Genomic DNA, 14,292 nt, shown 5'->3' with positions numbered 1-14,292 from the left:
TGTGTATGTTGCTCAGCTCAACTGCCCATTTCATTCCAAAGGTGATTACAGTCCAATCCGATCTTTTGTTTAGTTCCCATCCACAAATAAATGAGCAGACAAAATGGTCAAACCAGGAGTCCTTCTTGCAGCTCTTTATTTCCGGTTGACACATTGTAGTATGTTCAGTAACAGGACGTAATACTAACAAGCTACCAATATGCAAATGGTTCAAACACAACCGCTGTCTCTGCACACACCACCTGTACGAGAGGGACTGTTATATGTCCACTGGTTGTACAGCCTGGTTACTACTCATTATAATGAATTCTATAAGATCAGTTGTATCGGTTGTACACACCAAAATTTCTGAGCTCGCACTCAAACCTTTCCCATAGTCGTCTGTTGCAATGACTTTAAATCTAAAGTAAGAGCCGCGCATGTTTTTATACGTTATCGCCGTTTTAATGATTCCTGTATATTGCTCAATCACAAAGGCATCTTGACCATCTTTAGGTGGTGGCATAATTAATCTGTATTCATTTGCGCTGTAATTCCCACTGTCCTTGTCTGTGGCCTGTAAGAAAAACAAATGAAGCAAAAATATCTTTAAATGACACAATCAGGTTACATTTAGAACTGCATACATTTTAGTGTTGTAATCAACTGACACAAGTAGCAGAAAGGCTGTAGTTGTAAATTAAAAAAAAACTGCACTACTTCTATATCCAATAGAAGCAGTGGTGGCTTGATGGTTAGGGTAGCGCACTTGTAATTGAAAGATTGCAGGTTCAAATCCCCCACCAGCAAGTCACCACTGAGGTACCCTGAGCAAGGTACCGTCCCCAAGCACTGCTCCCCGGGCGCTGAATTAGCTGCCCCCTGCTATGTCACGAAAGTCACATATGGGTCAAATGCAGAGGTCACAGTTCGTTGTTGCGTGCTGTGGTGTGTTGACAATGACCATTGATCACTAAATTCTAATTCTAATCACAGATACGGAATGATTTATTTGTCTCTGATTAGAATGATGTGATTTAAGACACCATAACAAGCAGAAATATCCTAGAAATGGCTGAAACTAGGGTAATATTTATATATTGGTTAGACAGAAGGTTGTACAGATCTCATGGGAAACTGAATCATAACGCTGCTTTGTGTGTGTGTGTGTGGCATCTAATTCAAGGTGTACCCAAGATCATTAACAGTTTTACTACAAGTATGATAAAAAGATAAGACAAATAATTTTCTTACTTTGATTTGTAGTACAGTTGTAAATGTCTTTGTGTCCTCAGTTACTCCACCTATGTAGAGCTTTTTTGTAAAAACAGGAGGGTGATCATTTTCATCCAGGATATATATAAACACCTTCGCTTTATTACCTGTTGAAAATATACAAAGGCTTAAATGTTTTTTGCATGAACCTACATAAAACACATACAAGATGTGAGTAAGAATGTGCTAATAAATTGTAATCTGACTTTGTGTTATTTGTTTATGCTGCCAGTTTAAATTTCCGGCAATTCAAAGTTTTCATGATATGCAACAATGTCGTGACAGCTTACTTTTTGAAGGAGCATGGAGATTTGACATTATCATAGCCAAGGAGTCTGCCTGCACATGAAGGACGTAACTGTCGATGGCCTCATAATCTAATAGTTTGGCTGTGAAGATGACACCTGTTTTGTTATTTAACTTAAATACACCTAAAAAAAAACAAAAAATGATGTTACGCTGACAAAAAGAGAAAAGTAGCCTAGATTTTTAATTAGTCAAAATTTAAATAGAAATGTGTAACGTCTTGGAATAGCCAAGTAAAACTCCCTAATCACGTGCTTCTAATCATCAAACCACCCAGCCTTTCTCTTATCATTCTTGACATTTTGTTACATGTTTTATTAACTACTTGCAAAATATTGGTGCTTAAGGAGCTATGAAAATTCATGATTTGTCTTCTGCTTTTTTGTTTCTATGAAAATATTTAAATAATTAATAAATTAATTCCAATCCAAATGACGGATTCTGTAATGACTGGATTCTGTTATGTAACTCGTGGCTGCCCTGCAGAGCAAACATGCAAACTAGCGTCACTTATTCAAATAACATTTACATTTTCAACACAATTCTGTGTATGTACTGTATGTATGTATGTTCATTTTCTGTCTTTGTAGGTCGTAGCAGTAAACTGTCATGAAATACTTTCATTTTTCATAAATTAAAAAAAATTAAATTAAACATTAGTTTACAGGTGCTCCATCATCCCAGAGTTGTTGAACTACACTATATTCAACTAACAGGCTAACAGAACTTACCTGCTTCGTTACCCCCTATAATAGAGTAGATTATCGTCTGGTCAATGGCAGCAGCCAAAATGACCCCAACCACTTTTCCTATAGGTGAATTCTCACTCATGGGGGGAAATCTTGAAACAACAATAATAAAATAAAAGGCATTTGAATTAATTTCAGATTACCATATCAGTAAATATGAATAAAATTCATAACAACAGGAGAGAATGCAAAAACCACAGAGAGACACACAATCAGGGCTGGGAATCAAACCCAGAACACTTAACGACTCCCCATGCTTTTGCAGGTTTTATGCATTTATTGAGTGGGTTAATTTTTTCCTTGCTTTATAAAGCCTAGACTTGACATTTTGGTCCTTGAATCATGTGATTGGTCAGAATAAATTTGTTGTTGTATGTAAAAAAAAAAAAACAACAAATAAGGCAGATTTTTACATATGTCTTTTGTATAAACAGAACAGTAATTTTTTTGCTGTTTTCCTCCTCAACCTTGTCTTATTATTAGAATAAGTATGACAGATTTTATGAATTCTTACTGAAATGCATTAGCAAACAGCAAATTGCGTTGTAGGTTTAATCACACTGAACATCTATTGATTAAGAAATCAATTAAGTTTACATTCTTACTCGTATTCCTCCTGGGTGAAAACTGGGATTATTGAAGGTTGAAGAATGGTTATTTCAACAATGGAAGTGTTCTGCTTCATTGGGTCCCCATCATCATAAGCAATGACAAATATCTGTCAAAACAAAAATACATATTTGTAGACCTGAAAAAACATAAAATAGAATTTCTTAATACAGCAGTCAGATTTACCTGAAAGACTGCATTAGGTCGCTCATTGAGGTTGACTTTTGTGATAACCCTTCCAGACTCTTCCTCCACAGCAAAGAGGCTGCCACTGTAGCCAGAACGCTCCAGGTCTACTCTATATCGGACCCTGCTGGCCGCAGTGCCCTGTAAAGGGAAGTTAATCCATCAAGTTTGAACAGATATTTGATATTTACTTACCAGGTTTATACAATTTGCATTTATTATTTGGGAATCTTTTACTAAGACATAATTTGTTAATAATTTAATACTTTAAGTAAAAAAGTAAAAAATGCTTGGTTTGGCATAATAGATGCTTCTACATATTAGCAAAATAAGTGGATTAGTTTTACCCAATGGAATATGAGTACACTTTCCACAAAATATTTTCAGTCATTTTAGCAAGGTACTTTAACTGGCATTTTGAAAATTACTTATTTACAAATAAAAGTAAAACCCCTCTGTTACAATATTCAATTGTAACAGTGAATTTAATTCTAATACCTCAAGTAATATATCCTTTGTGCTTTGGTGCCAACCAAATTGATTTAGCAACAATTTAATTTCGGAGTACTTTGAAAAATTTGATTCAACTGAATTGGATGTTGGATTGTGGATTTTGAGGTATGTTGAGGATCATTATCCTGTTGCAGAAGCCATCTTATAGCAATAACTGAAACGTGGTTGAGTGATAAGGATGGACAAGAATATAATATGGATGGTTACACATTGTTCCGTAAAGACCGTATATGTAAGAAGGGAGGTGGTGTTGCAGTATATGTAAAGGAAATCTTGCAGGCAAGGGAGCTTACTGATATAAGTAAAAGTACGGAAGCTATATGGGTAAAATTAGATGCTACAAACTCAAATAGCCTAATTGTCGGTGTTTGTTACAGAGCACCCAATGTAGCTGCTGAGGAAAGCAGATTGTTATACAGTGATATTAGGATTATGAGCAATAAAAATGATGTGGTAGTTATGGGTGATTTTAATCTACCGGGGATACAGTGGGACATTGTTGCTGGCTCTTCTGAAAATGAACTTGAGATGGTGGAATTAGTACAGGATTGTTTTTTTACTCAGTTTGTTAACACCCCTACCAGGGGAGATGCCATTCTTGATCTTGTTTTGTCTAATAACCAGGACAGGATTGGTAAATTAGATGTTTTAGAACCACTTGACAGTAGCGATCATAACATGGTTAAATTTGAGGTTAAGTTTAGTGCCCGAAGAGCAAAGTCCAAATCAAAAATATATAATGTTAGGAAGGCTAACTTCAATTGTATGAGATTAAAACTAGAAACCGTGAACTGGATGGAGTTAAATAACAAAACTGTTGAAGAGGCATGGGAATTTTTTAAAAGCACATTATTGCAAGTACAAGAGGACTTCATACCTGTTTCTAGCAAGAATAAATCTAGGAAATTCCAACCTAGGTGGTTTAATAGGGACATAAAGTATAAAGTAAGGAGGAAAAGGGCTTTGTTCCAGAGATGGAAAATAACTGATGATGACATAATAAAGCAAGAGTATCTAAATCTACAGGCTGAATTAAAAAATGACATTAGACGAGCTAAAAGGAATGTCGAAAGGAAGATCGCATTGGAGGCTAAGGATGACGTTAAAAGTTTCTTCCAGTATTTTAACTCTAAAAGAGCTCTAAAAGCTGAAATTACTAATCTGCAGGATAGTAAGGGTCTTATAATTGAAAATGACATTGACATAGTAAATGAGTTCAATGATAGTTTTGCACGGGTATTCACTGTCGAGGACACTAGTAACTTACCAGTTCTTATTACTAATTCAACATCGTCTATAACTAATATATATATAACTGAAGCTGATGTTTTGCAAAGCCTAGCTAAGCTCAAAATAAATAAATCACAGGGCCCTGATGGCATCTTACCTATAGTGTTAAAAGAGATGAGGGATATTATTTGCCGACCCTTAACATTACTGTTTCAAAAATCCTTATCTGAAGGTGTGGTACCTTCTGATTGGAAGCATGCCAACATAACGCCCATTTTCAAAAAAGGGGATAGAAGTAATTTGTCAAACTATAGGCCAATCAGTCTAACTTGTATAACTGGTAAAGTTATGGAGGCTATAATCAAAGAGAAAATGGTAGATTACCTGGACTCAAATAACATTTTGAGGGATAGCCAGCATGGATTTAGGAGAGGTAGATCCTGTTTAACAAATCTGTTGGAGTTTTTTGAGGAAGCTACTCAGGAAGTTGATGATAAGAAGGCCTATGATGTCATCTATTTAGATTTCCAAAAGGCTTTTGATGTTGTTCCCCACAAGAGGCTCTCACTTAAACTCAAAGCGACAGGTATTTTAGGAACTGTAGCGACTTGGATTGATAACTGGTTAACGGATAGGAAGCAGCGAGTAGTTATAAGAGGCTCGATGTCACAGTGGGCCTGCGTTCATAGTGGGGTACCGCAGGGTTCAATTTTAGGACCACTTTTGTTCCTAATTTACGTAAATGATATAGACACCAATATATACAGTAAACTGGTGAAATTTGCAGATGACACCAAGGTGGGTGGTGTAGCAGATACTGAACTAGCGGCTCAGCAGCTACAGCGGGATCTTAATTTAATTAGTGACTGGGCTGACACCTGGCAGATGAAATTTAACATAGACAAATGTAAGGTACTCCATGTAGGGAGCAGAAATATAAAGTACAGGTATTTTATGGGACCTACTGAAATAAAGGTAGCTGATTATGAGAAAGACCTTGGTGTGTATGTTGATGCTTCCATGTCTCATTCTCGCCAGTGTGGGGAAGCAATAAAAAAGGCCAATAGGATGTTGGGGTACATCTCCAGGTGTGTGGAGTTTAAGTCAAGGGAGGTAATGCTAAGATTATACAATTCCTTGGTGAGACCTCACCTAGAATATTGTGTACAGGTTTGGTCACCATATCTTAAAAAGGACATAGCGGCCTTAGAAAAGGTGCAGCGTAGGGCCACAAGAATGATTCCTGGTCTTAGAGGAATGTCATACGAGGAAAGGTTATTTGAGCTAAATCTGTTCAGCCTCAAGCAAAGGAGACTGAGGGGGGACATGATCCAGGTCTATAAGATTCTAACAGGTTTGGATGCTGTTCAACCGAATAGTTACTTCAGCATTAGTTCAAATACAAGAACTCGTGGCCATAGGTGGAAATTAGCGGGAGAACATTTCAAACTGGATTTAAGGAAGCACTTCTTTACACAGCGTGTAGTCAGAGTATGGAATAGTCTTCCTGATAACGTAGTGCAAGCTGAATCCTTGGGTTCCTTTAAATCAGAGCTAGATAAGATTTTAACAACTCTGAGCTATTAGTTAAGTTCTCCCCAAGCGAGCTCGATGGGCCGAATGGCCTCCTCTCGTTTGTATAGTTCTTATGTTCTTATGTTCTTATGTTCTTATGTTCTTTTCATCTTCAGCTTTTTTACCTACTGTGTGGTGTTTGCTTCCAGAATTTGCTGGTATTTAATTGATTCTTCCGTTTTCCAGTGAAATGTGCCCTGTGCCCCTGGCTGCCACACAAGCCCAAAATGGACTTGTTTCCAAAATGCATCAGGCTAGTTTAGATGTTCATTTGCAAACTTCTGACGCTGAATTTCATGGTGGCGACGCAGGAAAGCTGCTCATGAAGGTCATATTTGTGCATTTGTCGCTGCACAGTAACAGTGCCCCCCCCCCCCCCCCCACTCCAGTGTCTGCTTAATCTTCCTGAAGGTCTTTTACAGTCAAACAGGGGTTTTCATTTGCCTTTCTAGCAATTGTACGAGCAGGTCTCTTGGAAAGTTTTCTTGGTCTTCCCGGCCTCAACTGGATTGTTCATGTTAACTGGCATTTCTTCATTACATTACAAACTGAGGATATGGCTACTTGAAAATGCTTTGCTATTTTCAAGTAGCCTTCTTCTGCTTTGCAAGCATCAGTTATTTTAATTTTCAGAGTGCTAAGCAGCTGCTTAAAGGATTGTTGGGACTAGATCTGAGGAGCAAGAGTATTTATAAAGCTTTGAAACTTGCATCATCTGGCCATTCCTAATGATGATTGTGACAATCCATAGCCCTAATGAGCTAATTAAGGTCTGAGACCTTGTCTGACAGCTCAATTTCTTTGGGTTGCCCAAACGTTTATATTCTATATATATTTATATTATAATCTTGTTTAAAATGTTGAAAAGAATGTTTCATATTTAACTTTATGATTTTTAGAGGTCAGTTCATCTTCTAACAGTAACAGAAAGTTTGACCAGGGATGCCCAAACCTTCAAAAGCCTATACCGCCTGTGTATAATGTATCATTTCTCATAACCTCCTCTGGGTCCCTTGTACTGACCGGGCCCTAGGCAGCTAGCCTATGCCTGAATCCGGCCCTGTATATAATAATTACCATACTTAAATGTGAATGGAAAGATATATTTAGCCATAGTAATGAACCTAATATCAATATTAATTTTTAGAGCCTAACTAATAATTATTGTTTTATTAATCATTTTGGTAGAAAATAAAAGGTCTTATTTCAACTCACAGGAGGGTCTTCATCTTCTGCAAAGACTGTGGTGACATACGTTCCCGTTTCTGCTGTTGGGGACACCATCACACGATACAAAGCCTGGCTGAACACCGGCGCGTAATCATTCAAATCCTAAAATGCACAATTCACAACTATGGTAAGATATGCTGCTGAGGTAAACTGGATTATACAGTTTTTTGCTATAGTATATGCTTTTCAAAACATATTTATACTGTCTGATAAAGTGCTACTGATGCCATTGGGAAAGAATTTAATAAAAATGATACATTTAACTAATCATAATTATCAATAACAGTTAAGACAGGATACAGCTCATTTGATCACGTGACAGTCTGTACAGCAACACAGCATGTTCTGTCCAATGTACCAAAGTGCATTGGGGAGGATGAGATGGTCCAATCGATTGGCAGTTGATTTCAATTGGCCAAGTTTCATTCTTAATTACTTGATTGGCAGACTTTAATTTGAATGATCTCAAATAAAAATGTTGCAGATTATGTAGAACAGGGGTCTCCAACTCCGGTCCTGGAGAGCTACTATCTAGTAAGTTTTCTGTCCTACTTGGCTTCTGATGAGCCACACCTGCTCCTGGTATTTACCTGAGAACAGGTGTGGCTCATCAGAAGAATAGAAAACCTACTGGATGTTAGTTCTCCAGGACCGGAGTTGGAGACCCCTGATGTAGAGAATGTGGATTGATGACTTAAAATATGCAAAATAAGTTTCAAACACAGCAGTCATCTTCAGTCTGGCAGTTTTACCAGATATCTATTATAACCCTAACTCCTGTAATGTGGAAGGGAAGGGTCTGAATTTCTTAGCAAAGAAACTACCTTTGCATCTTGGAAAAGCATAGGTCTGTCACCAAAAGCCGAATTGGCTGCTGTCTTTTTATGAAAGAAGCCATCAATGCAAACTGGAACAACATCACTGCAACACCACCTTGAAAAGCAGCTTTACCCTAGAATTTTCAAACCCATGACTATCATGTGATCTGCACAGACATTTTTGAATTTTGAATAAAATATTTAATTGCTATCAATAAAGTAAATAAATAAGGATAGAAGGTGTTCTTACTGTTATTTTGACCGTGACAGTACACAGTCCAGGTGGCATCTTCCCTTTGTGGTTCAAAGCCTCCACAACAAAAGTGTATGTACTTCCAGATACAGAAAGCTTCTCAAAATCTAGTACTTGCTGAACTGACAGGTGACCTGTCACTGGATTAATGTCAAAGAGCTGTCTAGCCTCATCTGTTTTAATGTGGTATGTGATGTTGGAGTCAAGGTCAGCATCTTCAGCCTGGATGTATAAAACAGCATCAAGATACAGCTATGTGTTTATAACAACTGAACACATGAATAACTAAACTCTGATCCATCTACGGGTGGATTGTTAAAACTGTAATTTTACATTGAAATGTAACAATTTTTAAAGGAATTTCTTAATTATTATGCTTTTTAGATGCAATTTCCATGCAACAGGTAATGAAGTCTTTAAATTTGATTAAATGTTTTTCTCAAATTAAGGTGAAATATATTGGAATACAAGAACAATTGGAAAGCGTACACTGAGCTGCAGGAAGACTGTCCCCACAGGACTGTTCTCTGGAAGGTTTACAACGTAAGATGTTTGCGAGAACACAGGACTATTATCATCTATGTCCAGGATTTCAACAGATAGTGTGGTGGTTGTCCGGCGAGGATCTGATGCACCGTCGGAAGCCTCCACAATCAGGTCGTATTGACTCCTGATCTCACGGTCCAGGGGAATTGAGGTGAAGATGCTACCATTGCTATTGATTCTGAAGAAGCCAGCAGGGTGAACAACTCTGTAGCTGATCTGTCCATTGACCCCTAAATCTTTATCGGTGGCCTGTAACAACATATTCATCAGCCATTTGGTTAAGAAAAGGAAGAAATTAAGGCAATATAATTGCTATGAACGTCATCTATGAATAGATCTAAATACACTATGTAGACAAAAGTATTAGGACACCTGGCCATCACACCCACAGGAACTTTTGACATCCCATTATAAATCTCTAAGCATCAATATGGAACTGGTCCCGAAGGTGTTCAATGGGGTTGAGGTCAGGGCTCTGTGCGTAGCAGTCAATTTCTTCCATGCCAAACTCACTCGACCATGTCTTTAGTACGTGTGCATGTCTACAAGGGGGCAGGTTTGGGGTAGATGTAGATAGAATTCTTTATTGTCATTATGCATACACATAACAATTTTATTTTATTTTTCTTTTTTGAAGCTGAGTCCTACCAATAAAAATTTTGTTATGTGTATGCATAATGACAATAAAGAATTCTATTCTTCTATTCTTATGGACCTTACTTTTTGCACTGAGGCACAGCCATGCTGGAACAGCAAAGGGCCTTCCCCAAACTGTTCCCACAAAGCTGGAAGCATAAAATTGTCCAAAATGTCTTGGCATGCTGAAACATTAAGAGTTCCCTTCACTGGAACTAATAGGCCTAGTCCGACCCCTGAGAAACTTTACAGTTAGTACAATGCATTCAGACAGGTAAAATACTCCTTGCATTCACCAAACCCAGACTCATCCATGAAACTGCCAAACAAAGAAGGGTGGTTTGTCGCTCCATAGAACACGTTTCCACTGCTCCAGAGTCCAGAGGTGGCTTGTTTTCCAGCACATCATCCAACACTTGGCATTGCACTAGGTCATGTAAGGCTTGCATGCAGCTGCTTGGACATGAAAGCTCATTCCGTGAAGCTCCGTGTGCACAGTTTTTGTGCTGCGGTTAATGCCAAGGGTAGTTTGGAACTCAGTTATTGAATCAAGAGACTGTTGGCGAATTTTACACACTATGCATCTCGGCACTTGCAACCCTGCTGTGTTACGCTACGTCGTCTATCGCTTCATGGCTGAGTTTCTGTTGTTCCCAAACGCTTTCACTTTCGCTTTCACACCGTGGAATATGTTGCAGGTAAGAAATTTCACAAGTTGACTTATTGCAAAGGTGACATCCTATGACAGCACCACGCTTGAATTGACTGAGCTCTTCAGAGCGACCCATTCTTTTAAAATATTTGTACACCTGACCTGCATGGCTAGGCGCTTGATTTTATACACCTGCGGCAATGAATGAATCACCCGAATTCAATGATTAAGTGGCGTGTCCCAATACTTTTTTCCATATGGTGTATATACATATAGACATTTCAATTCTGAAATTAAAAACACTCAAACCATATTTAATTTCCCATGCTGATTTAGGTATGTCTGCCCTCTTGGTAGCTTGACAAATTAAACGAGTCAGGCAAAAATACTAACCCAAATATGAAGTACAATAAACAATGTTAAGCGACATTGATCATTGATGAATGAAATGCAATTTCTTTGTGCAGTATATGCAAAATTGTTACGTCCATAATTGTGAAACTGCATGTATAAGTGGCTATTCTTCAAAAAATACAAATTGAGCAACTGCGATCACATTTCATTCATCTGTTTCCAAGCCTTTATCCTGGGTGGGGTCAAAGCAGTGGGCTCAACAGGGCAATTTTGATACGTTAATTTGCCTAAGTGTATGCCTTTGGACTGCCATGGGAAATGTGTGAGGCACCAAAGAACCTGGAAATGCACACAGAGTAGGGCAGGTTCAAACGTCCATCCCTGGAAGGTGCAGGCACTGAGCCAATCTAGTTCAGAAACTTTATGACCATACCTTTACCTGACCCACAAAGGCATTTCCATCTTCCTCTTGGACAGTAAAGTTTTTTGGCAGAAGTGGATCAAAAACTGGGTCATTATCATTCACATCAGTAATCACTATGGTCACAGTTGCTGTTGAAATCTAAGACAAAACATCAAAGAATTTACAGTTAAGTATAACCCATGTGTGGAAGACAAAAAACACTTTGAAAATCAAAGGTCCCCATGTGATCATGGATTTGGTATGTGGTCTTTTACTAGAGCAGGTGCTTATCATTGAAGTTGACTAATGACTGTTAAATGGGAGAGGAATGATTATATTATGAAAGGTGATTGACATTGTAAGTTGTGTCATCTCACCCGAGAGTATGTGTTTGAGTGAAGAGAGCGGGTAGAGCCATAATTCAATCACTACTCAATGACAAAGTAGAGTTAATCACTTAGGGTGGAGGGCAGGGTGTTGTAGACAAACACTCAGAATTTGCTGATGCTTCCATGTCAGATAGCTCCTCCCAGTGTTTATAATGTTCATTTTTATAATTCAATCACCTGAATTCAGTTAATTTACTTTTGCCTCAAAACAAATGTCAAGACTACTATTTCAATTTGTTTTAATGACATCTTCATAATTCAATATGCAATATTCAGTCCTTTTATTTTCGCTTTACAAATACACTGCCAAAATTTCAGTGGTTTAACATATGGACTGAAATTCAACCTTCTACATCTGGGACTAGCAGGATGAGCAGTTGAGTGCCGATAGAGTTCTTGTCTAGAGCCAGAGTCTATAATGAGCATGCAATAAGTATAAGGTCTGTCACACCGGTGACTAGAACGGTAGATTTCCTTTTGTCATCGCAGACATGAGTGTCCCAAAGTCGGCTACTGTCCTCTCTCGTCCATCTAGCTAGTCATAAAACTTGCCGGTACTGATTAACGGAATGATGTTACATGTGGAAAATGAAAGATCAATCTGATGTGAGTTCCTTGTGGTAGACGAATAGACAAAAATCTTAACTCTTCGTTCCCCATATGAATACATATGTATGCATCATTTTTGAATTTTTTAACCTTCATTTCAGTCAATTTCAGTTCAGTAATGATGAAACCAAAGTTTTGAATTGAACTTGGAAAAAACAATCATTGAATGAAAGAAAAAGAGGGACTTGCAGCCTTACTCCATTTGGATGCCCATCGGAAGCAGTAACAGTCAGGATGTACTGATCTGTGGTTTCCCTGTCAAGAGGTTTTTCCAAGAATAGCAAACCTAAACTGTAACAAGAATACAAAAAATACACAATATTAACACCAATTATTCCTATTACTAATAAATGTAAAATCTCTAGATAGAATCTATTAATACACTTGTTAAATATCATATGCACTTTGATTATTATTCTTAATCTATGTTTTGTGTAATATTAAAGTAAAATTGTGATCTCAACATCGGGCACTGATGTTGGATGTGAAGACCTGGCTCGCAATATTCATTCTAGTTCATCCCAAAGGTATTTGTTGGGGTTGAGGTCTGGGGTCTGTGCAGGCCAGTCAAGTTCTTCCACACCAAATTGACCCAACTATGTCTTTATGAACCGTGCTTTGTGCACTGGGGCACAGATGCTGGAACAGCAGAGGGTCTTCTCCAAACGGTTCCCACAAAGTTGGAAGCATAGAATCGTTCAAAGTGTCTTGAAATGCATGCCAAGACATTTTGGACAATTCTATGCTTCCAACTTTGTGGGAACAGTTTGGTGTGGAAGGTGTAGAAGAACTTGCCCTTCACATCGAATATCAGTGACCTCACAAATGCTCTTCTGGATGAATGGGCAAAAAAATCTCTCCAACATCTTGTGGAAAGCTGCAAACTACACAGACACACACACACACACACACACACGCACACACACACATTTCATATTCATACACTGACACTGGCTAGAATAGTTGCCACTCCTTTACACCTTTGGTTGCAGGGCCAGAAATATGTGGTCTACATTAGGTTCTCCAGATACATATGTTGATAATACAACACAATAGAGAGAAAAAGTTAGATTCATATGAGGTTATATATTACAAAAATTTTAGCTGAGGACAGGCTGACCAAAGAGTTTTATGTTTTACAAAATAGGTATATATTATCTTAGATACTTTTCCAATACAAAAATGGTATTCCTGGCAGGATCATAGGGAACTAAAAATGTATATAAAACTAATAAACTTACTTTCTTGAAAGGTTAAATACATTCTGGGGATCTCCACTTATAAGACGGTAGGTAATTGGGTCCTTTTCACGATCTGTTGCCTAAAACAACAAAGCAGATTTACAAGCATTCAGATTCTAATTGTTTGTATAATTTTCTTTTACAGTACTATACAAAAATCTTAGGCAGTCAAAGAAAATGTTACAGGCTGTTTATTTGAGTAGTAACACAATAAAAATACATAAGAATTTCTTTTCTCCAAAAAGTTCCTGATATGTTGTTGGATAGCTACAGGAACACCACTTCTGAACACTTCTGGTACTGAAACCTCTCCAGAGGGGAACTTCAGCCATTCCATATATTTGTTAAGTTTCACCACCAGTTCAATCAATCAATCAATCAATCAATCAATCAATCAATCAACATTATTAGTAAAAATAAATTCAAATAAACATTTCATGAAAAAAAAATAAATTACATCAAATGAAAATGCATAATAATTTTTTTACCTCCCTCCAAGCATTCAAGTTTAAATACTTCAGGTTTCACTAGTTTAGTAATATAGATAATCCTTACCTGCAGATTAAGCAGAACCGCTCCAATCCTCATAGCTTCACTGACCTCAAGGCTATATACAGAGAGCAGAAAGACTGGTGAACTCTGATTGTTGGGTGGAAGAACTTCAAGGTACACTGTGGTGATAGAGCTCCTGCAATTACAGAAGAATTTTAACACATAGTACTACAGAGCCCCTGTACGG

General features: G+C 37.7%; 1 protein-coding gene across 1 annotated transcript in view; it reads right to left on the bottom strand.

The window, feature by feature from the left end:
- LOC111858182 (protocadherin-15-like) overlaps window positions 1-14,292 on the bottom strand; it is a 38,733-nt gene that overhangs the window by 9,777 nt on the left and 14,664 nt on the right. Inside the window, exons 12-24 of the mRNA XM_072710416.1 lie at window positions 14,109-14,241; window positions 13,554-13,633; window positions 12,510-12,603; window positions 11,345-11,473; window positions 9,213-9,518; window positions 8,721-8,945; window positions 7,638-7,754; window positions 3,105-3,245; window positions 2,915-3,027; window positions 2,292-2,401; window positions 1,545-1,685; window positions 1,234-1,361; window positions 341-556 (exon numbers count right to left, since the gene is read on the bottom strand). Of these exons, the coding sequence (XP_072566517.1) occupies window positions 341-556; window positions 1,234-1,361; window positions 1,545-1,685; window positions 2,292-2,401; window positions 2,915-3,027; window positions 3,105-3,245; window positions 7,638-7,754; window positions 8,721-8,945; window positions 9,213-9,518; window positions 11,345-11,473; window positions 12,510-12,603; window positions 13,554-13,633; window positions 14,109-14,241 (1,933 nt within the window). The remainder of the gene's footprint in view (window positions 1-340; window positions 557-1,233; window positions 1,362-1,544; window positions 1,686-2,291; window positions 2,402-2,914; window positions 3,028-3,104; window positions 3,246-7,637; window positions 7,755-8,720; window positions 8,946-9,212; window positions 9,519-11,344; window positions 11,474-12,509; window positions 12,604-13,553; window positions 13,634-14,108; window positions 14,242-14,292) is intronic.

The sequence above is a fragment of the Paramormyrops kingsleyae genome, chromosome 3, assembly GCF_048594095.1.
Source record: "Paramormyrops kingsleyae isolate MSU_618 chromosome 3, PKINGS_0.4, whole genome shotgun sequence".
Taxonomy (NCBI): domain Eukaryota; kingdom Metazoa; phylum Chordata; class Actinopteri; order Osteoglossiformes; family Mormyridae; genus Paramormyrops; species Paramormyrops kingsleyae.
This window is presented reverse-complemented; position numbering and strand designations above follow the sequence as displayed.